This window comes from Podarcis cretensis (genome assembly GCF_951804945.1).
Source record: "Podarcis cretensis genome assembly, chromosome: 2".
Lineage (NCBI taxonomy): Eukaryota > Metazoa > Chordata > Lepidosauria > Squamata > Lacertidae > Podarcis > Podarcis cretensis.
Window position 1 is genome coordinate 7,462,882 of NC_137171.1, and position 24,512 is coordinate 7,487,393.

A 24,512-nucleotide genomic window follows, 5' to 3' on the forward strand; every position below is an offset into this window, starting at 1 on the left:
AATTTCAGTGGGTAAACCTTAATTAAATGCCACCCGGCCACCCCTAAGGAGCTAAGGGACTTAGATAATAGGTTCCAGTTTCTGGCACATGACAGACATCCTGGTCTGAGATCCAGCAATGCTGGGCTACTTACCTAAAGTCATACCTCTGAAAAGGTATGTTGTAAAACATCAAACCAAATACAAGGCCTGGTTCAGAGATTAATTCCAACACAGAGAGAAGAAATGCATTAACCATATGGAGGGATGTGTATCTTTGCTGCAGGGCACTGGAGCTGTGCTGATGCCCCCAACCCTGATATTATATCTTTTCCTTACTTAACTTCCAAGTGTCAAGATGAAGCCTACATGCGTAGACCTTTACCTGGCTTGGAACCCTGATTGAACAGGCTTCACCTATCAGATATCCTTGCTCAAATGCATGAACACTGGGGGCTCAGTGAAGGCACTGGATGACCTTAAGGGCTGGACAACTTTGCAGCCCAGCTTTGCAGCCCTTGTAACACCTGAAGCCCCTTCACATGAGTAACATAAGAAACAGGCTTCTAAGTGTTTGGAACTCTGAGGGTTCCTAATCCACCAGCATTCTACACATGTAGCAATGATGACTCCTATTCACATCCCAGACTTTTTAACCAAACTGTTGAACTCTACTTCTTTAGATGTTTTTCTTCTTCTGTAGCTTACCTCATTACCTTTTCCCTTCACAGCATGGAGTCCCCACAGCCTGCTGTCATTAGCAGAATCTACTCCATGCCAAAGCACTGTAAGTTTATTTTTGTTGTTGTTTGATTGATTATCAGCTATGCTCATTATTCTGAAGAGCATTTGACCAAGTCTTTCTAAAAGGGACGCAGGTGGCGCTGTGGGTTAAAGCCTCAGCGCCTAGGACTTGCCGATCGAAAGGTCGGCAGTTCGAATCCCTGCGGCGGGGTGCGCTCCCGCTGCTCGGTCCCAGCGCCTGCCAACCTAGCAGTTCGAAAGCACCTCCGGGTGCAAGTAGATAAATAGGGACCGCTTACCAGCGGGAAGGTAAACGGCGTTTCCGTGTGCAGCTCTGGCTCGCCAGATGCAGCTTTGTCACACTGGCCACGTGACCCGGAAGTGTCTCCGGACAGCGCTGGCCCCTGGCCTCTTGAGTGAGATGGGCGCACAACCCCAGAGTCTGTCAAGACTGGCCCGTATGGGCAGGGGTACCTTTAGCTTTACCTTCTAAAAGCTGAAAAGGAGATTGAGCTAAGAAGCAGCAGCAAGAAGGACTTTGGGCACCTGCCCAAGGTCCAGGTCCTTGCAGGAGGCCCACTATCAGCACCTAAGGCATTCAGGCCCTGTTGCTCCTCCCACTCGCTGTCACTGCTTGTTTACCTGCCCTCTAGATGCATGCAATTATTGACAAGATAGAGCAGATAAAGCAGCACACTGCAGCTGCCTTGCTCTCTCCACCTGAGTGGGTGATTAGACTGGGCCCAAATGGAAAAAGAACAGCAGTTAAGAAAGTGGGGACAGTAACAAGGAGGTAGTGAGCCCACTCAGGGAGGTCCTACTAAGGTCTTCTTGCCCAAGCACCCTCCCCCCCAAAAAAATAAAAACCCTGGAGCCAGCACTAGAGGGATGCTTTAGACTCAAATACATTAAGTGGAATGTCCTTCAAAATGAGAAACACTACAGTAAAAGTGCGGGGACGTAGGTTGTGCTGTGGTCTAAACCACTGAGCCTTAGGCTTGCCGATCAAAAGGTTGGCGGTTCAAATTCCCGTGACGGGGTGAGCTCCCGTTGATCAGTCCCTGCTCCTGCCAACCTAGCAGTTTGAAAGCACGCCAAAATGTGCAAGTAGATAAATAGGTACCGCTCCGGCGGGAAGGTAAATGGCGTTTCCATGTGCTGCTCTGGTGTCGGTGTTCCATTGTACCAGATGTGGCTTAGTCCTGCTGGCCACATGACCCGGAAAAACTGCCTGTGGAGCAGACAAACGCCGGCTCCCTCGGCTTGTAAAGCAAGATGAGCACCGCACCTCCAGAGTTGTTCGTGACTGGACTTAACTGTCAGGGGTCCCTTTACCTTTACAGTAAAAGTATAAGAGAAACCTCCCAAAACTGCAACCATCCTCTCTGTTTTTCCTTCACAGCTTCATCAAACACCAACATCACAACCACCTCACATGCGGCAAGCATAGCAAATGAAGTTTCAACAGATAACATGAACCGTAGCAGAAGCAGTTTGGAAAGTGGACTTTCTAGAAGTCACAGTGGTGGAAGCAGAGGGTTTTCCAATGATGATTTCTCTAGAAGCCATAGCAATAGAAGTGGAGGTCCTTCAGAGGGTATCTCAGAGGCTTCAAGAAGTCATAGCAGTATCCGCAAAGGTACTTTGGAGAGTAGTACTTCTAGAAGCAGTAGCAGAAGTGGAAATTTTGCAGACATTGAAGACACCATGAATAGCAGTGTTTCAAGAAGTCAAGGTCATGGAAGTGGGAGTTATAGAAGTCACAGTAACAGGAGTGGAGATAACCTAGAAGGCAACCTCTCTAGAAGCCAAAGCAACAGAAGTGTTGGTTTGACTGACAGTGTATTCGCTAGAACCAACAGTGGCGCAAGTGAAAGTGTACAAGCGGGCAACTATTCTAGAAGCCAAAGCAGCAGAAGTGGAGACTTAGCAGATAAAGTTTTTGCTAGAACTCATAGTGGTGAGAGTGAAGGTGTCTCAGGGGGCAGCTTTTCTAGAAGCTGTAGTGGTACCAGTGCATCCTATGTGGAAGGTGGCCTTTCTAGAAGCGAAAGTAATGAAAATGAAATCCATGGAAACTATGGAAGTGAAGCATGTGTTGAGCCTAGTGTTTACAGAATGAACAGTGCTGAAGACGGTGGGGTCCCAGTGGGTGGCATATCTAGAAGCAATAGCAGGGCAAGCAGCTATGCCTCTGGTGGTAGCCATTCTAGAATCCAGAATGATAGTAGCCATGGAAATGAAGGGTATGCTGAGCCTATTGTTTCTAGAACCAACAGTGCTGAAGATGGTGGAGTCCCAGTGGGTGGCATATCTAGAAACAATAGCAGGGCAAGCAGCTACGCCTCTGGTGGTAGCCCTTCTAGAAACGAGAGTGATGTTAGCCATGGAAGTGAAGGGTATGCTGAGCCTACTGTTTCTAGAACCAACAGTGCTGAAGATGGTGGAGTCCCAGTGGGTGGCACATCTAGAAGCAATAGTAGGGCAAGCAGCTATGCCTCTGGTGGTAGCCTTTCTAGAATCCAGAATGATAGTAGCCATGGAAGTGAAGAGTATGCTGAGCCTATTGTTTCTAGAACCAACAGTGCTGAAGATGGTGGAGTCCCAGTGGGTGGCATATCTAGAAGCAATAGCAGGGCAAGCAGCTATGCCTCTGGTGGTAGCCTTTCTAGAAACGAGACTGATGTTAGCCATGGAAATGAAGGGTATGCCGAGCCTACTGTTTCTAGAACCAACAGTGCTGAAGATAGTGGAGTCCCGGTGGGTAGCATATCTAGAAGTCATAGTGGGGCAAGCAGCTACATCTCGGTTAACAGCCCTTCTAGAAGATACAGTGATGAAAAGGAAGCCCATGACAGCGAAGGCTCTGCTGAGTCTGAGGTTTCCAGAACCAACAGCGCTGAAGATGGTGGTGTTCCAGTTGGTGGAGTTTCTAGAAGCAGCAGCAAGGCCAGCAGAGATGGCTCACAGGGTGGTTCTTTTAGAAGCAGAAGTGGAGGCTTTGCAGACACTGTCTTTACTAGAGCCCGCACTGAAGGTACACAAGAGGGCAACCTTTCTAGATGCTCCAGTGGTACTAATGCAAACTTTATAGAAAGTAGTGCTTCTAGAAGTCATAGTAGTGGAGGCAGAGGCACCTCAGAGGGTAGTCTTTCCAGAAGCCAAAGCAGCAACAGTGGAAGATTTGTAGGTGATGGCCTTTCAAGAGACCACAGCAGTGAAAGCAAAGAAAGTCATAGTGATAGAAGTGGAAGGTTGGTAGATGATCACAGTTATAGTGAGGCCCATAACATTATCTTAGAGTCTGGTCTTTGTAGAAGTACAGAAGCCAAAGGCGATAGTTTTGCTAGAAGTCACAGCGGCGAGAGTGGAAGCCCTGTGGAGACATCTACTCCTATTTGGATTCACAGAAGAAGTGGAGATGCTATAGAGCTAAGCTTTTCTAGAAGCCACAGTGGAGAAAGTGGGAGCTTTAAACCAGCTGATTTTTATAGAAGCTCCAGTGAAGTTAGCAGAGGTGCCTCAGAGGCTAGTCTATCTAGAAGCAGCAGCAAGGAAACTGAAAATATCCCAGAGGGCACAGTTTCTAGAAGCTACAGCTATAGATGTGCAGTTATTTCACCCCCTAATTTGTCTAGAACTGAAAGTGAAAATGCTCCAGAAAGCAGTCTGTCTCGAAGCCACAGCTCTGAAAAAGAAAATGTGCCAGAAGTTGGTCTCTCTAGAAGCTACAGTGGCAGAAGTGAAGAGGCCCTAGTAGATAACCTGTGCATAAGCCACAGTGGTGGACATGAAGGCTTCCCAGAGAGTGGACCTTTGGTGGAGAGAGGCCTTTCCAGATCCCAGAGTGATGAACCAGCAATTGGAATCCCTGTCTGTATGGTCTATGAATTTAGCACTGATGAGCACCACCACCTTCCAGCTGGTGAAATATGCTACTATGTTGAGTCTGGCTCTATGGAGTAAGTTTCCCAGGAGCACATGACTGGGATCCAGATACCTTCTTCTAGAAGCCTCATTCCATCCATTGACTCATGGTCCACAGATGGAAATCCACATTAAGCCTTAAATTACTGAGGTTAACAGTTGGAAATCGGACTCCTACAGGTGGCAATGAAACCTTTCTTGTCTCTTAGGGTTTGTGGGGGTCAAGTTCACAGAGTAGTATTCTCTGTGGTGAGGGAAAACTAGTATTGGAGTTATAATACTAGCATTACCTATTGGAAGAACCTAGAAGCCAACGGAATAGTCTTTTGACTTGTATTATAAACAGTGCCCTTTCCACCTTCTTTCTTTTACTTATACTCAAAAAAATTAATATGTAGATTAAATTATTTCTGGGCTTTTTGAAATACACGTGGTGCTCAGCAAGGGATATTTTGTGTGTGAAGTGCAACCAGTGGGGACATTTCACTGCTCCTCTTCTGGCTGCTTTTAGGGACACCATTAGGCTCTGGCAAACTAAAATATGTATCTCACAAGTCAGGTCATGGTTGGGCCTCGTCTTGCTAAAACTGTGTTAAACACTTGCTTTTTCAATAGGCCCATGTTACACTTCATCTACTTCAGCTGTCTACAGTTTTTGGCATGTGAGCTATTCCACGACTCTTGCATACAGATAAGGACATGTCACATGGGGTCTTAACTTGTCCCCATCTGGACAAGACCCGGTCTATAATGGATGTAGAATTTAGTTCTTCCATCCCAGTTCTTCAGAGTACCTGCCAGTTGCATGAGACAACAGCACAAACTCTTATTCCCTTATGCTCCTGAAGCAGAATGTGATCATATACATTCTCCAGGTTAGATGCTATGAAACTCCTGGTGCAAAATAGATGCAAAATGATGCAAAAATAGTGTTTGTAACCATACTACCATTAGGAATACGGTGGTATCTCTGGTTACAAACTTAATTAGTTCCAGAGGTCCGTTCTTAACCTGAAACTGTTCTTAACCTGAGGTACCACTTTTGCTAATGGGGCCTCCAGTTGCCGCCTCACTGCCGGCACGCAATTTCTGTTCTCACCCTTGGGCAAAGTTCTTAACCGAGGTACTACTTCCAGGTTAGCGGAGTCTGTAGCCCGAGGTGTTTGTAACCCGAGGTACCACTGTAGCTGGTAATGAATTGTTCATTTGTATTTGCTTTGAGAGAGCACCATAAGAGCCAGACAAAAAGAAAATGAAGCAAAGAAAAGTAGGTGCACCTCAGTGATTTTTAGCATACATTCTGGGCCAACTGCCTACCCAAACATAGTCACATGCTATCATTTTGTAGATTCAGGGAACAATGGAGTAGGTAGGTGGGCAGAACTTTGCATGTCTATATGAGCTTAGATAGGTGTTGGTGTAATGACTATAGATAGGTGTTGGTGTAGTGTTTCTTTTCTGTATCAGCAAGTTGTAGAGCTGAACATGTGTACTCAGATCCAGGGACTGTGGAGTCCAGTGATTAGAGACTGAGCTATTAACTTAAGCCTCATTGTGTACTTCAGCTGCACTGCTGCTACAATGGCACCATTCCATTGCCCCTCTATTTCTGCTTATGGATTAGACAAGGTGATGGAAGCTGATCATAACTAAGCCTGGAATCCTGTGCAACCTTACCTAGCAGTAAGACCCAGTGGGACTTACTCATGAGTAGGCATGCATAGGATTGCACTTGCAAATATAGATGAATATATTCTTTTTTTAAAAAAAAAGAAAAAGAAAAAACCCAAACAAATTAAAAACAATATGCACATGATAGTTAAGCCTAGTTGGTGAAGGAGGAAAATATCTAGGCAGTGATTACTAACTCAGAAGATAATGCCAAGAAAACTGAGAACAATGTGGAAAGTTACAAGGGGGAGGGAGAGAGAGAGAGAGAGAGAGAGAGAGAGAGAGAGAGAGAGAGAGAAGGCAGGGGACTGACTGTGGAATGTGAAGTGAGGATTGTCTCCAAAGAAAGAGAAAATGGGACCTTTCAAGTTTGCCTTGATCACAGGTCAAGGACATGAGCCTTGAATTGTATTGGCCTATTTCTCAGGTGAGGGTTTTGCTGCAGGTGTACATATTGCATATGGAAGTCAGTTGTTAAAGTAAAAGACAAATAGCAGATCTGAGGTTAGGTGCTATTCTCGTAGGATATTTATTAGTATTTGCTGAGATGATACCATTAGCATTACTCATATATTTGTATAACTTATTTTGGTTCTTCTTAACTTAATGCTTAGTTTTTCCTTTGTTTGCAACTAAATATATAACCTATAGGGGAGCATTTCTACACATTGGGGTCAAACTTTGCCATCAACCTGCACTCCTGCAACCTTATTGGTACTGGATCTTGATAGGCTTTGTGCCACAGCCCATAATGGGAATATATAGGTGAACAGGCCAATGAGACCACAATTGATTTTCCCCAATGGAAAATTTCTAGGTCAGTGAAGACACCAATCTTACGCCATGTTGCGGAAGGGAAACATAGTTAATACATTCATTGCATATTTTCTGCTCTAAGAGGAGTTGGATAAATGCAACAGCTTACTAAAAAGAGGATGTTGACCTCCAGTGCTTGGCAGTTTTTAAAGCACACGGGGGAGTTCAAATTTCACAGCCACTGACCTGTGCAGTGAAATCTGTTCATCTACAGCCAGACTGGGGTTTATCACAATTTTATGTTTGAGAACCATCACAGTGGCAACTTAAAGCAGATGAGATTTCTGATTCTTTGCCCATTGTTCTCACTTGCATAAATTTCTGTGGCAAGGTATTAGTTACTTGGGAAGCCTGGTCCATAAGGTTGCATGATGCTGTTGAAGAAAAGATCCTCTTTGTTTATTTCTGTTGCATTGTATTAAAACATGGCTGTGTTAATAAAAGTACTGAGCTATTTAAAAACAAAGTATGAGAAGTGTCATTCATTCCTCAAAAAATACCTGATTCCTATACCAAACATCTGCTCTTACATTTTAGCAGCAAAATTCCAGGCCCACTGACTGCTCCATAGAACCCACACTTTGGATATCTAAAGCGAGTTATCATTAAGCTTTTATGTTCTGCTCACAAAGTACTTCAGCACTACCTAATACAAAAGATCCTTGTGTGTTGGGTTTGCCAAATATCCCCTTTTTAATTTTTTAAAGAAAAAAACAGATACTTTAAAATTAGGGAGGGTCATATAAAGTGTGTGTGTGTTCCACGGAAGACAATATACAATGTTTTTGCATAAGACTCTGAAAAGATCACATGCCTACTTCTCTGGAAGGAACTAATATCAGTTACTGAGGCTCATGACCCTCACCTACTTGAATTATATTTATTACTCTATTTATTGCAATCAAATATCTCAACACCATATAAAGTCCACATAAAAGTCCTAACTTCCTAGCCAGTTGTCGAAGGGTGAAAGCAAGGATAAGAAGCATGGGAAAGGCAGCACAATATCACCACTTGGAATGTTTGCTAAAATGCACAAAATTCAAAATGTATGTTCAATATCTTCTTCTTCTTTGGTGATCCCTCATAGCCGAGTAAGATTGTCTTCCATAAACACAGTTTTAACAGTGAGTCCGTAAGTGACTATGGAGGCCAATTCTGGATCCGCACATCCTTCCGCAGTGGGGACATAGGTTTCTGGGCACGAGTTGATCACGGTGAGGGTTTGCCAAGCATACCTTCCTCTTAGCATGTTTCTCCCTTTCATCCTGAGTTCAAGCATCTTCAAAGTCCATGACATCTTTGGTAAAGGCTGTTCTTCCATTGGAGCACTCACAGGCCAGTGTTTCCCAGTTGTCGGTGTTTATACTACATTTTTTAAAGATTTGCCTTGAGAGAGTCTTTAAACCTCTTTTGTTGACCACCAGCATTACACTTTCCATTTTTAAGTTCGGAATAGAGTAGTTGCTTTGGAAGACGATAATCAGGCATCTACACAACAGGACACCCAATAGGGCGTTTCTCTCCATGGCACTGGCCTCTACCTTTTTATTGTATTTAGGATATAATTTACCCCCTGACAGTTCAATCCACTGAGGTGGGGGGAAATGTTACCACTTCCCATATACAATTCTATTCACTCGTATGGAGTGCACTTGGGGCGGGGGGCAAAGGGGTGCTGCCATCCTCTTAGGATCATAGGAAGATTCCTTATGCTGAATTGGAACTCAGCCCATTGATCCATGTACAGTGGTACCTCGGGTTACAGACGCTTCAGGTTACAGACTGCACTAACCCAGAAATATTACCTCGGGTTAAGTACTTTGCTTCAGGATGAGAACAGAAATCGGGGTCCGGGGGCACAGCAGCAGGAGGAGGCCCCATTAGCTAAAGTGGTGCTTCAGGTTAAGAACAGTTTCAGGTTAAGAATGGACCTCCGGAACAAATTAAGTACTCAACCCGAGGTACCACTGTACTGTCTACAGTTAACAGGCAGGGTTTCAGGCCAGAAACACTCCCAGCCATACTTGGAGGTGGTGAGGATCGAAATTGAGACTTTCTGCATTCAATGGAGATGCTCTACTATTTGACCTACAGCCCTTCCACCCACTGTCTATTCTCTCTGGCAGTGATGTTCCTGAGATGCACTTCCACTTATTATTGAGGGGAAGTGCGTGGAACAGGTCTCAGTGTTTCGATTTCTGGGAATGGAGTTGAGAGACGACCTAACCTGGGGAGAGAACAGCAAAGACCTGGTGAAGAGAGCACAGGAGAGGTTATATTTTCTGAGAATCCTCCGGAAAAACAATCTCTCAAAGGACCTGTTGATGGCATTCTACCATTGCACTGTGGAGAGCGTACTAACTTACGGTCTGTGCGTGTGGTTTGGGAGCTGCACGGCCAGGGAAAAAACAATGCTATCCAGGGTTGTAAAGACTGCGGAGAGAATTATTGGGTGCACTCTTCCCACCTTAGATCAAATCTATGCTGCCAGGTGCCATAAGAAAGCAGCAGAGATAGCACATGATAGTACGCACCCCGGAAATGATCTCTTTCAGCTTCTGCCTTCTGGAAGAAGGTATAGGGTTATAAAGACCAGGACTAGCCGCCTGAAAAACAGTTTCTACGCTAATGCAATTCTGGTTCTAAACGCAGCATAAGGGGTCTCTGTAGTATAGTGTATTTTAAAATGGGGTTTTAGAGTTTTTTTAGGGGTTTTTGAATGTTTTATGTAGTTTTTATGTAGTTTTATGTAGTTTTTATGTAGTTTTTCAATTTCATTGTTCCGCAAGGGACAATGACAATAAGGATATCATATCGTATCGAATATCCACACAGAACACTATAAATTCCCAAGAGTCCTTGCTAAACGAAAACCCTTCCATTGTGCATATTTAACCACCCTGAATAATAATGGCCATTTTGCCTGTTCAATAGTTTCTCCAAGCAGGTAGCAAGCAAAACATCTCATTCCCTTGCTTCCCTAGTTCATCCCACGTAAACTGAGAAAAGTCAAAATGTCAAGTTTTTGGCTGTCTTTAGAAAACAAACACCATCATCATCCAGGGATCAGGCTTTAGTTATTCGACCGCAATGTGTATTCTTAGTCACCATAAAATGCAGATACTCGTCTGCAGGGCAAACAACTTTTGACAGATTAACATTGTGATAGTATTTCCAAATGGAAATAGCGAGGCAAACAAGGTGCGTCAAAACAGCAGTAAGAGGCTCTCCAGATGTGACTCACCAAAGAATTCCCTTCATGCTTCTAGTCACTATGGGGAAAGTTTTGAGCCAGCCCTGGATGGTTTGCATTCTGTTCAGGGAGGGTAAGTGAGCCTGAGCTGCTGCCTTGAAGCATTCTGGGAAGAGATCTTGTAGCCCCTTTTGGAAGAGAGCCGTGCAGTAGTTCACATACATAGACAGGACACCTAGACCTTTAATTATCTATTTTTTGTTTGAGATTTGGGCCATCTGCTTGCAGGAAAGGAACTTTCTGTTGTTCAAGAAAGAAATACTGCTGGTACCTAATAGCAAACATCAGGGTTTTTTATACTGGCAAATAATAATAATAATAATAATAATAATAATAATAATAATAATAATTTATTATTTGTACCCCGCCCATCTGGCTGGGTTTCCCCAGCCACTATGGGCAGCTTTCACAGAGACCAAAAATACACTAAAATGTCACACATTGAAAACTTCCCTGAACAGGGCTGCCTTAAGATGTCTCCTGAATGTCAGGTAGTTGTTTATCGCTTTGACATCTGATGGGAGGGCATTCCACAGGGCGGGCGCCACTACCGAGAAGGCCCTCTGCCTGGTTCCCTGTAGCTTTGCTTCTCGCAATGAGGGAACCACCAGAAGGCCCTCGGAGCTGGACCTCAGCGTCCGGGCAGAACGATGGGGGTGGAGATGCTCCTTCAGGTATACTGGGCCGAGGCCGTTTAGGGCTTTAAAGGTCAACACCAACACTTTGAATTGTGCTCGGAAAAGTACTGGGTACGTAGATGGAGAGCAGCAAATGTAGAAACAATTGTGTTGTTTAGATGAGCAGTGAAATTACCCTAAATTGATACTGGGGACATCAAATGATGGAGAAAGGGGCAGGTTTAAACATTCTCACAAGCACACTCAATTCTGCCGCTTACTCTCTCCTACATAATTCAATAGTTGCCACTGACCTGTAAGGAGTAACGTATATGGCAGCCTTTCTCAAACTTGGGTCCCCAGATGCTGTTGGACTACAACTCCCACCATCCTTAGCTGCCAGGACCAGTAGCCAGGGATGATGGGAGTAGTAGTCCAACAACATCTGGGGAACCAAGTCTGAGAGAGGCCTGTGTGTGGGTAACAATAGTTGACTGAGGGGAGCCTTAGTCATGCAGTGGATCCCACCAAACATTGACTTAGCTATATCTCTTTATTTTCCTCCAATAGAATGGGTACCATTTACTTCTAGGAAAAAATAAAGCATTATGCCTGGAGGTAGCAGTTGTGGTGGGATCAAAAGCACCCCTCTACCCCTGGGTAGTCTGGCCTGTACACAAGGGGTAGGGCCTTGCACACAAAAGAAAGAGATAATTGAATACAGGCTTTTCCCTTACCCAAAGAGCCCACTTGACAGGGTTACAATCTATCTGTTTCTAGGCCAGCTGAACGTGAATATTTTTGGATGGAAATTGAATAATGCAGGCAAGTTGCTGAAATATCACAAATGGTTCATTGGCAATGGGGGTTGGGGTTTTTTTTTAAGTAAAACTGAAATGTAGTGATTTTTCCCCAGAAAGGGGAAATCTGAATTAAAGGGTGGGTACTGTTCACGCGGGTGGTGCTGTGGGTTAAAACACAGAACTTGGGACTTGCCGATCAGAAGGTGAGTGGTTCGAATCCCTGCGATGGGGTGAGCTCCCATTGCTCAGTCCCTACTCCTGCCAACCTAGCAGTTCGAAAGCATGTCAAAGTGCAAGTAGATAAATAGGTACTGCTCCGGCAGGAAGGTAAACGGTGTTTCCATGCGCTGCTCTGGTTCGCCAGAAGCGGCTTAGTCACGCTGGCCATATGAATTAATTAATTTTATAATGAATGATTTTAGAGTGTTGTGTTGTGTTGTACTTTTGTACTGTTTTATGGTTCTTAGCCACCCTGAGCCCGGCTTCGGCTGGGGAGGGCGGGATATAAATAAAATTTATTATTGTTATTACTATGATGATGATGATGATGATGATGATGACCCGGAAGCTGTACGCCGGCTCCCTCGGCCAATAAAGCAAGATGAGCATTGTAATCCCAGAGTCGGTCACGACTGGACCTAATGGTCAGGGGTCCCTTTACCTTTTACTGTTCAGCACTTTGAAGCCAACAATGTATAAATGTTGCAAAAAAATAATGTGGGCATAAGGAGCACCCGTCCCATAATAAATACTTGTCCAGAAGCACCCTAGGTGGAATGCATAATAAGAGCAGCACACATAAATAGCCCAATCCCAAAATTGCATCCATACATTTTCCCTACTAATGCAAATAGCAGCTTGAGGAAGAGGGGTGATTTTCATCAGGAAGCCAGTATGGGTCACCCTATTGCTGTGTGCCCGATTTGAATGGAGTATTTGTGCATGTGTTTGTGTGTGCGCGTGCGCGTGCGCGCATGAGCCAGTGTGGTGTAGTGGTTAAGAGCTGGGGACTCATAATCTGGTGAGCCGGGTTCGCTTCCTGGCTCCTCCACATGCAGCTGCTGGGTGACCTTGGGCCAGTCACACTTCTGTGAAGTCTCTCAGCCTCACTCACCTCACAGAGTGTCTGTTGTGGGGGAGGAAGGGAAAGGAGAATGTTAGCCGCTTTGAGACTCCTTCGGGCAGTGATAAAGCGGGATATCAAATCCAAACTCTTCTTCTTCTACTTCTAGCCTAGCCACAAGACGAATGAAAGGGTGGTGAGGCCCAACTGAGAATGTCTCCCTTTAACACACTTTTCATTCATTCATTTGTTATGCAAGAGCAGGCAGATCAAACAAACAAAGCGGGGAGCCTATGGGCTCATATTTTCCTTGAGGAATATTGCAAGGAAGAAGACCACCCTAAAGATAAATTTAAAGGGACCCCTGACTGTTAGGTCCAGTCACGAACGAATATAAGGTTGCGGCACTCATCTCGCTTTACTGGCTGAGGGAACCAGTGTACAGCTTCCAGGTCAGGTGGCCAACATGACTAAGCCGCTTCTGGAGAACCAGAGCAGCGCACGGAAACGCCGTTTACCTTCCCGCCGGAGTGGTACCTATTTATCTACTTGCACTTTGACGTGCTTTCGAACTGCTAGGTTGGCAGGAGCAGGGACTGAGCAACGGGAGCTCACCCCATCGCAGGGATTCGAACCGCCAACCTTCTGATCGGCAAGCCCTGGGCTCTGTGGTTTAGACCACCCTACCCCTTCATAAAATTAAAAAATGTGGATGTCTGGACATGCAGAAGCATCAGCCAGCAGAAGAAATTTCTCCTGGGCTTCCTCTGCCTGGCTTGTTTCCCCCTTGCTGTACACAACTAAGTCCAGAGAGGTGCACAGTAGGGGTGCCAGGTACAAAAGAGGGCAAAGCTTTTTCACCTTTAATGGTTGTAGAGTTGGGGGAGATTTGCCATGCTAACATACACAGAAAATATTAGAAGGGAAGGCAGAGCAGGAGTCTGTGCTCATTGAAGTAACCGCTTGCTGCTCCCTTTACCACAGGTTCACACACACACCCCACACATTATACAGTGGTACCTTGGGTTACATACGCTTCAGGTTACATATGCTTCAGGTTACATACGCTTCAGGTTACAGACTCTGCTAACCCAGAAATAGTACCTCAGGTTAAGAACTTTGCTTCAGGATGAGAACAGAAATCGTGCTCCGGCAGCCCGGCGGCAGCAGGAGGCCCCATTAGCTAAAGTGGTGCTTCAGGTTAAGAACAGTTTCAGGTTAAGTACAGAGCTCCGGAATGAATTAAGTACTTAACCCGAGGTACCACTGTATAAAGTGTGCCAGTCCTCTCCTCACCCACCCTGCCATACACCTCAGCCTATGGGAATGAAAATTCGCACGTATCTACAGTGCCCTCTAGCCTTGAGAAGTGGGCATTTGCTCCCTTCCAACGGCGAACAAAGCAGGACTTGTCTTGCCGAGACACTTCCTGAAATGAAAAGGGGCATGAAAGCGAGAGGATTAGAGACTAAGCTCTGAATAGCATCTCTGTAGACTGAGAGGTGGGGCCGAGGAACTGAAGTGAGAGGGAGGGAGGGAGGGAGGGAGGGAGGGAGGGAGGGAGGGAGGGCTGGTGATGCTTCCACAAATCAAACAGTGAATTATTGGGAAACTGGGAAGGGGGGGGGAGCAGTGGACACGTTTTAATTCGGCACCAGATAGACAAGCTAAATATTTGAACTAGTTTAGCAGGGCAGGACTGGGGCCAATATTGAAATGAAAAATAGCAGTTGGCTGTAGACAAGGGGGACAGGTTGCTAGCAAGGCACTCAGGGCTGCTTCTCATAGCATTGCTATGAGCTGTCCAGGTATGTTCTCCTCATTCCAGCTCCCAGCAGTCCTTGAGGCCTGTATGAGTCACTGTTTACCTCCTAGCTGTTACCACACAGAGAAGCTGGGCAGGCCACAGCAACCTGGCAGCTAGGACGGAACTGAGATGTGAGCAGGCGCTGTATTCACTCGTTGCCCTGAATGCGATTAAAAAGGTGTGGGGCTAAGAGGTGCCATCGCTGCTATCATATTCCTTGCTGGCTCAGCATGGGCATGAGGAATGACCAAAGCAAAGAGCTTTTTCTACATCTGTAGTGCAACGTGAAGGGGTTGAAATCATAGGTGGAACCTTCACGTAGAGAGCAAGGGATGCAGGTGGCACTGTGCATTAAACCACAGAGCCCAGGGCTTGCCAATCAGAAGGTCGGCAGTTAAAATCCCCGTGACGGGGTGAGCTCCTGTTGCTCGGTCCCTGCTCCTGCAAACCCAGCAGTTCGAAAGCACGTCAAAGTGCAAGTAGATAAATAGGTACCACTCTGGCGGGAAGGTAAACGGCGTTTCCCTGTGCTGTTTTGGTTTGCCAGAAGCGGCTTAGTCATGCTGGCCACATGACCCGGAAGCTGTCTGCAGACAAACGCCGGCTCCCTCGGCCTATAGAGCAAGATGAGCGCCACAACCCCAGAGTCAGTCACAACTGGTCCTAATGGTCAGGGGTCCCTTTACCTTTACACGTAGAGAGCAGGGCTGCAGGGCTGCATTTGCAAAGCAGTTCATTTTAAGCAAGGCGGGGAGACTGCAGGAGCCACGGTGCTCTCAGTCCTGAAGCTGGCTAATGAAGGAGAGAAAGGGTCCATTGGCAAGGAGAAATTGGTGAGCAAATTGAATGCTTAAGCTTTGCTCTGCCAGCCATGTCCCATTAAAAACACACACACATTCTTCCCAATCTACTCCCCAGCCCCCCAATGCTCCAAGACCAGAAATAAACCCAGCTCGGGAGGCAAAGAATCCTTCTGGTCACCAAGTCTGCCTTAAAATTGCCCTCCAGCTCATTACTGTTGAGAAGCACCAGAAAAAACTGACTTCTACCAGGTCCCACTTATTTCTCCATCTGGCCCAGTATTGTCAGCTCTGACAAGCTCTCCAAGGCCTATCTCATCAGCTGAACCCTTATTCTTTTACATGAAAATGGCATGGATTAAACCTAGGGGTTTGGGCATGCACTCCACCACTTAGAGTGGTGAGAGATAGTGTGGTGCAGTGGTTAAGAGCGGTAGACTCGTAATCTGGTGAACTGGGTTCGCGTCTCCGCTCCTCCACATGCAGCTGCTGGGTGACCTTGGGCTAGTCTCTCAACCCCACTCACCTCACAGGGTGTTTGTTGTGGGGGAGGAAGGGAAAGGAGAATGTTAGCCGCTTTGAGATTCCTTAAAGGTAAAGGGACCCCTGACCATTAGGTCCAGTCATGACCGACTCTGGGGTTGCAGTGCTCATCTCGCTTTATTGCCCAAGGGAGCCGGCGTACAGCTTCCGGGTCATGTGGCCAGCATGACTAAGCCACTTCTGGTGACCCAGAGCAGCGCACGGAAACACCGTTTACCTTCCCGCTGGAGCAGTACCTATTATCTACTTGCACTTTGACATGCTTTCGAACTGCTAGGTTGGCAGGAGCAGGGACCGAGCAATGGGAGCTCACCCCGTCGCGGGGATTCAAACCGCCGACCTTCTGATCGGCAAGTCCTAGGCTCTGTGGTTTAACCCACAGCGCCACCCGCGTCCTTTGAGACTCCTTAGGGTAGTGATAAAGCAGGATATCAAATCCAAACTCTTCATCTTCTTCTTCTTAGCTAGAAAATAATAATATTTCAGAAAAACTGACTTCTGTGGGAGAAGGGAAGACAGCAGTACTCAAACTGCCCCCTTCAAGACAGGAGGGTGCAGAAGAAGATATGATATATGGAAGCTGGAGAATTCTATCAGGAGCAGGAATTCCTGCAATTTGCATGTTTGTCTGAGGTCAGAAGCAGCAATCAAGCAAGCGTTTTTTTAGTCCACAAACATTATAATTATATTGTGGATTGTTTTGTTTTTATGTCTCCCTTGACTGGAATGCACTGCAATTAATTACACAATTAATTATGTGCATTTTGGCCATCCCGGAAAGCAAAATGAACGAAGTAGGTTTTAGAGGAAGACAAGGGAAGAAATTGGTTCCTGCTTACATTCCTAGGATGAAGCTATGCGCTCCTTAATTTTGTTCCCAGCGCTGTGAGCAGAATGAGGCCAAGTGAGGAATCATTAAGGGAAATGATCATTACTGATCACCACCTACTAGAGAATTATCTGGAAGGGACGCTGTGTTGTTGTGAAGAGCTCAGAAGAGGCCCAGAATTCCAGCTATGTTGCTGGGGGAGTCAACACTCCAGTTTAACTCATCATGCCTGAATTCCATGGCCCAAGAGCTGTGTGCTTTTTCTTCCTTCCCCACCCCCTCCTTCTGCTTCTAAGCATGCACTCAGGGTGCCATCTAGAGCTTTCCAAGGTTACTGTCATGCATCAACGTTTGGTCTTTGCATTGCTTACACTGGGGATAGAGATATTTCCAAGCTGACTGTCTATCATCTCAAGTTGCCAAATGTTCATGCTGGAAAACGTAGCAGGATTATGCTTTCATAGCACAGGGGATAGGGAGGAAGAGCTTTGTCATCTTTCTTTCCTCGTGGAGCTGGTGAAAGGATTTAGGAAACATTTCTTCCTCTATAAGCCATGTTGTCTCCCAGTCCGTAACATGGGACCCACTTTTATTTTTTTGTTTACATATTGTTTGTCTTTCTTACTGTACCTTGGAAGCAAAGCTTTGCTGAGGAGCCAAGCCGAGCTGAGAGCTAAGATTTAATGTGTGGGAAGAGAGAGGGTTGAGATTGAGGCCAAGCCTTGAGAAGAGAGCTTCTAGTTCTTCTACCATCCTGTAATATTATTGTTGTTGTTGTTTATTAAATCTGTATACAGGCCTTCATCCAAAGATCCCAGGGCGGTTCCCAACAGAAAAATATATAAAATAAAACAAAAGCAAGGCAATAAACCCCCAACACATACACACAATATTCATGGCCAGTGTGTTTTTTGGTACTAGCTAGGATCCCTTTTAAGGGACGTGGGTGGCGCTGTGGGTTAAACCACAGAGCCTAGGACTTGCTGATCAGAAGGTCGGCGGTTCGAATCCCCGCGACGGGGTGAGCTCCCATTGCTCTGTCCCTGCTCCTGCCAACCTAGCAGTTCAAAAGCATGTCAAAGTGCAAGTAGATAAATAGGTACCACTCTGGCGGGAAGGTAAACTGCGTTTCTGTGCACTGCTCTGGTTCGCCAGAAGCGGCTTAGTCATGCTGGCCACATGACCCGGAAGCTGTACACCGGCTCCCTCAGCCAATAAAGCAATAAAGTCAGTCACGACTGGACCTAATGGTCAGGGGTCCCTTTACCTTTACCTAGGATCCCTTTTGAATTAATTTTCAGATTTCATATTGGACTGCTGTGACCTCACCCCTATCCCCCATCTTCAAAGCACATTAACATTAACCTGCAATGGTTACTTCCACACCACATGTTTAAAGCACATTCATGGCACTTGAATAGTCACGCGTGTTAACAGGAAGGAACGGGACGGGGATCCTGAGACCCTCTACAAGTTGTTGGGCCACATGACCTCTGTCATCCCTGTCCATTGTCCATGGTGGCTGGGCCTGACTAGAGCTGGAGTCCAACAAGATCTGCAAGGCCAAAGATTCCCAACCTTGGAATAAAATATGCTCAACATGTTACACACTAAATAATGTGGTAGAATCTTGAAATGCTCTACTTCAGATTGGGGATGGCAAGGGGTCATACTTTGAAGATAAGGAGCATGCCATGGAGATGGGTTCTAACCCTAATTTTCTTCCAGACATGCTAATGTTCTAAATGTATAGGAATGCAAAATTTTATCCTTGAAGGAATATTCATATGTGCAATATTATTATTTATTATTATTATTCATTTGCCTTCTATACTGCTTTATCATAGAATCATAAAACTGAAGAGCTGGAAGGCAACCCAAGTGTCATCTAGTCCAATTTCATTTTAAAAACATCAAATAAAACATTATAGAAGAAAGTCAAATATATATACGTTCAAAGCATTCAATGCAATAATACCCGCACCCAACCCTATTGCCCTTCAAGGAGGTTGTAAAGTCTGGGAAAATCTTTGCCACTTGATTCTAGTAATGATAAATTAGTCCTTTGTAAAGATGTGGTTAGCATTTGACCTGTTGGCAGAAGGAATGAGTCAATTAAGGAGCTTTCCCCATCTATTGGGTTTGGTCAGCAATCTAAACAATCCTAGCTCTTCACAGGAATCCACTCCAGTCACACCTGGTTGCATCTGAAGACAAAGATGGAGTTGTCTGGAGCTGACTCTGAATGATTCATTTCTGGAGGAATCGTCTTGCACTGCGTGGATTCCAATTAGGAAGACTTGTTGCCTCCTTGTTGCCTGAGACGGGAAGCTGGTGCACTTTAGTGGCAAAGAGGGTGATCTGGTTTCAAATCACACCTCAGCCATAGGCTGTCTAGGTGGGCCAAGATAAGACACTTCCTTCCTGCCTCAGCATCTCATCTGCAAAATGGGGAGAATAACACTGACCTTCCTTAGGAAGTTGATGGTTTATAGGTGATTAGAAAACTGTCTGTAAAATGCTTTGAAGCCCAATAATGCTATTGATTTATTTGATTAAAAGATTGGCTCTGCAGGGTTTGGGAGAACCTCCAATGTGGCTACAACATCACTACAACATTCTCTTAAAAATTACTTAAAACTAGATTTAAAAGACCTAGATGAACAAGCGGTAAAAACAAAACACCACAAATAAAACAGTTTTAATGGGGAATCACAAAAGTTCTTGGTGGTCCAGATCAAAAGACAGAATATGTGCCAAGGAGAAAGCTAAATCAATTTCACAGAGTTTCCAGCAATCAGAAACAATTTGACAGCATCTCGGTGACTTCAGAATAAGTGCAATCGCATTCTCATGTAAGTGAAGGGGTAGGAAAGGTCAAGCTATGTGTATTTTTCTTGCAGTGAATGTTAAAGTCTTAACTTGATGTACTTTTAAACTCCCCGTGTATCTCCTGGCCCAATCAGATAAATCAACATATATTATTTTCACATTTCACATGGTTGCTGCAGGAAACAGTGGGATAATGCTAGGAGTAGGTGACTATGTCAGTTCTGATTTCTCTCTTTCTCACTTTTCCCTCCTAAATTCAATTCTCCACATCTCTACATCAGAAAAATATTCATGAAAATTCATCAGCATTTCATTGCAAATTTCTCCTAATAGAGAAACTTTAATGAATGTTTTCCTAACATGCAAATTTTGCAAAGCTAATATAATGCATTTTTGTATGTTATTTTTGCTAATATATGCAATTATAGCCACACTTTCACCTAATATATGCATTTTTGGTACATACTATTTGGCTGGCGAACCACCCTGCAAAATTCAGAGACGTGTGAATTTTGAAGGCTGTCTATATTTCACTTTGTGGATTGGTTCAGAAAGCATGGATTGGGTATGTTTGCCTTTGAGTTAGAACTGGATCAAATTTCTCCCCCCAACCCTAATATTTATATTGCTAATATTTATGCATCACTGCAGAAATCAGAACAGGAGAAGAGGTGGGATTCCTGCAGTGTGCAGGGGTTCAATGTCCTGGGGACAGGGGGAAAGCAGAGATCTTTATTTAACACGGTAAGGCATAAATGTTTCATATCAGATTTCTCTGGCAGGTAAGGTGTGCTGTGATTTCCCCTGCATGCATATGATCTTTTCCAGAATGAAAGAAAGAAAGAAAGAAAGAAAGAAAGAAAGAAAGAAGGAAAGATCTTTTTAGAAGAGACAGAGAAAGCAGCTCCACCCAACAGAGGAAATGTTTACCATTTTTCCAGACAAGTCCAGTCTCTTACATAGGTGTGGCAAAGTACGGCAAGTGTTCTTGTTTGCCTTATAAGGCCATCTCTTGCTCTTCTCGCTGATCGGCTGACCAATCAGGAGAGGAATGCCAGCATTCCAACCTCAACCGAGTCTTGCAACATCTGCCAGGACTTAAAAGAAAAAAAATTATTTGAGCTCACCAGGTGCATTGGCAGCAGCACACACAGGCTTGGAGGTGGTGAGGTAGCCAAAACCACTCCCAACAGCTCAGTCCGTGGCTTTTGAGCAAGGCTGAAATTCAGCACACAAGGCCTGGTGCCTATTTTTCTTTTTCTTTTTTGAATCCCACCGAAACCAATTCCTTGAGTAACAGTTGCCCAGACATTTTGCAATGTTACTGGGCAGTGTGAGAACTGAACTATCTTATTCAGGTGTGTGGAATACCTGATATCCTGAGTGCCTATGAACTGGTGCTCGTGTCACAGCTACAACATGGAGACTGCTTCAATTTCTTCCATGTATCAAAGGATGAGTCCTTCTTGAGAAATGGCTTGCCACAATCACCACACCAATCAGGCAATTCCCCACCACCACAACCACTCTGTAAAGGTAAAGGACCCCTGACAGTTAAGTCCAGTTGTGAATGACTCTGAGGTTGCGGCAGTCATCTCGCTTTACTGGCCGAGGGAGTGTTTGTCCGCAAACAGTTTTTCCGGGTCATGTGGCCAGCATGACTAAGCTGCTTCTGGCGAAACCAGAGTAGCACACGGAAACACCGTTTACCTTCCTGCCGGAGTGGTACCTATTTATCTACTTGCACTTTGACGTGCTTTCAAACTGCTAGGTTGGCAGGAGCTGGGACTAAGCAACGGGAGCTCACCCCATCGCGGGGATTAGAACCACTGACCTTCCGATTGGCAAGCCCTAGGCTCAGTGGTTTAGACCACAGCACCACCCATGCTATGCCACACCAATTTTGTGTTGTGTGTGATGATGTGCAGAATATTCATATAATCCATGCGTGAGCCACTTCACACAGCTGACCCCCACAGAGAGTGTGTCAGTCACACCATGTGCAGCGGCCCCAATGCACAATCATAAAATAACATCATTGAGCATTCTGTTCTCTTTTTAAACACTTCAGTACATATTTTAATGCCCTGAGTGCTTCAAAGGTCATCTTTGCGGTGTTCTTAGCTACTACCCATGAAATCTGTGTCTTTACATATGAATATTAGAAGAGTCTGCTGCAACAGGCCAATGGACATACCACCTCTTTCAAAAGTTCTGGGCACTGGCTGAGGCTGATGGGAATTGAAGTCCAAGAACCTATGCAGAGCCACAAATTCTTCACCCCTACCCTAGAGGCAGGGATAAGGGGAAAGCAATGCTATAACAGTGCTCAGTGAGAGGGTACAGAATGGTAGGCGTCCCCTAGATGAAATCTGCAAGTCCGCCCTTTCTCCTAATGTATGCCCTCCTATAGCTTTCCCAGTAGCTCTGGGAGACTGCACAATAGGTCTCTCCCACACCAAATTAGAGCACGGTGTCAATAATTGTACATCCCTTTTAAAGCTGCAAAATGTTGCAGATTTCCTGGTGGCTGCTTCCACTTCCTGATCCACAAATCAGCTGAGCAGCTCTCTGGGAAAATGAGCTGGCTGATCTATTTCCGTTCCATTTCCACACAACCCTTCACACAAAGGAAACTGAGGCTGACCTATAGGGACTTGCCCAAGCCTATGCAATGAGTCCATGGCAGAAATGAGATTTGAAACCAGGTCTGCAAAATCCATCTCCAGCTCTATCCACTTCTATCATGGAGTCTTGCTTTTGGGGCTGTGTGTATACTCTTGTCTTCCATTTGGGAAATGTATGTGTGCACATGCAGAGCTGAAAGGCATGTGCCTGAACAAACATGACCGGGAATTTCCAGGCAGCTAATAGCTTCCCTGCTAAACTTCCAAGTTACAAAGCTATCTAGCCTTGGTTGGATCAGAAGGAACATGTGTCTGACAACCTAGGAAGGAGAGGTTCTTAAATGTTGCTTTTAGTTTGCGAGTCTGTGGGCAGGGACTTGTGTGTTTTATAGAAAATGCCTAGTGCATATTACGCCATGGAATATCACTTCCTGGAGGGAAATCTGCCTGCCTACCTTTCTCTCAAACACACACATCATGTATCTCAATTCATACAGAAAGGCATTCTGCAAGGCCTCAAAGAACTTTGCACCCAGTGTCAGATGGATGGCCAAATGAAAAAGAGGGCTTGCACCTATAAGAATTGTGTAGAAAAGGGAATTGCAGCAAATCCAACTTGTTATGCAAGAGGTGGGGGGTTCTTATTTGCCTTTGGTACTATAGTGGTACCTCGGGTTAAGTACTTAATTCGTTCTGGAGGTCCATTCTTAACCTGAAACTGTTCTTAACCTGAAGCACCACTTTAGCAAAAGGGGCCTCCTGCTGCCGCCGCGCCACCAGAGCACGATTTCTGTTCTCATCCTGAAGCAAAGTTCTTAACCTGAAACACTATTTCTGGGTTAGCGGAGTCTGTAACCTGAAGCGTCTGTAACCTGAAGCGTATGTAACCCGAGGTACCACTGTACTGGCAAAAAGTCTACTGGTAACCAATGATCGCCACCAGCACCTTCACAAAAGGTGGGTGGCTAAGTTTCGTTTCTCTCTATGCAATAATAAAACAGATTGGACAAGCTGTTCTCACAAGGGTGGAGTCCTTTTAATTGCATACTTGACGTCCTCCTCAGAGCTTCAAGTGAACTAGAACAACAGCGCCACCAAGTGGTCTCCTGAAAATTGTGGACAGGCAGCAAAGGAACACTCAGGCAAGTAGAGCTGTGGCTCTGGGACACTATGCTCCAAGGACAGATGTGCAGCCATCTTGCCTTTCCCCTTTTCTTCCACTGTCACCCATTCATGAGAACCTGATTTCAATTTCTTTTTGGTTTTAAAGTTCCAAGCCCTCGTGATGTTGTTGACAATGCACTGAGAAACACCAGGACAGTAACGGGAAGAAGAAGGGGGGGGGGAACCTCACATTTAGATGGTGAGGTGAGGTCATATGGTGCTCTCTTACTGCTCCCTCACATTCCCCTGAAGACACTGAATGATTCTGTCCCTCCTGCAGCAACACAATGTCTTTGCAGGATGTGGCGGGACCCCAAACCTATACAAACCAAAAAATCAAATGCCTGGGCATCGAAGTAAAAAGTGGCTGTGGCTTGCATGGGTCATTCTGCGTGCAAATGTTGAGGTTTCTTGCTACAAAGTATGGATTTCTTAGACACGGACTTTAAATTTAGTTTGCTGCTGCACATACAATGGAGTGAAAGCCTTCTCGGGTTCCTAAGCAGGCCAGTTTCTTAGGCCCCATGTGCACTATACATTTAAAGTGGGATGATGCTACTTTAGACAGCCACGGCTTCCCCCAAAGAATCATGGGAAGTGTAGTTCATTAAGGGAGCTGAGAGTTGTCGGGAGGCAGCTGTTGCCCTCACAGAGCTACAGTTCCTGGAGTTCCCTGGGAAGAAGGATTGACTATTATTATTTTTTTAATACATATTTATTAAAGTTTTTTGAATACAAATGCTTAATAAACAAAATAACATATATTGTAACATAATTTCATCACTTCTTTGGACTCCCTCACGTCTCCCGCTCCCACTTATATCTTTACAAAAAAAAAATTTTCCAAGCAAATTATCCACTTATTTGCAATCTTATGTCCGCTCATTTAAATAAAATCTATCAGTTCTCCAAAAAATTTATATTTTCCTTAATCTCACTTATCGTCAAATTCGAATCTAATTCAATGGTAGGCAATTATTTGTGATCTAGCATCCTTCTTAACATTCAACCAAATTACAATATTTTTGTAGATA

The 24,512-nt window shown here is 45.0% G+C and overlaps 1 protein-coding gene across 2 annotated transcripts in view; it reads left to right on the plus strand.

Moving 5' to 3' along the window:
- KRT80 (keratin 80) overlaps nt 1–7,603 on the plus strand; it is a 49,984-nt gene extending 42,381 nt beyond the window's left edge. Inside the window, exons 8-9 of one of the 2 annotated variants that reach the window (XM_079966646.1) lie at nt 711–766; nt 2,126–7,603. In XM_079966646.1, coding sequence (XP_079822772.1) covers nt 711–766; nt 2,126–4,689 — 2,620 coding nt within the window. In that variant the 3' untranslated portion in view covers nt 4,690–7,603. Of the gene's footprint in view, nt 1–710; nt 808–2,125 lie in introns of those variants that run through there. The other variant, XM_079966647.1, reaches the window with a different exon arrangement.
- The last annotated feature ends 16,909 nt before the right edge of the window (nt 7,604–24,512 follow it).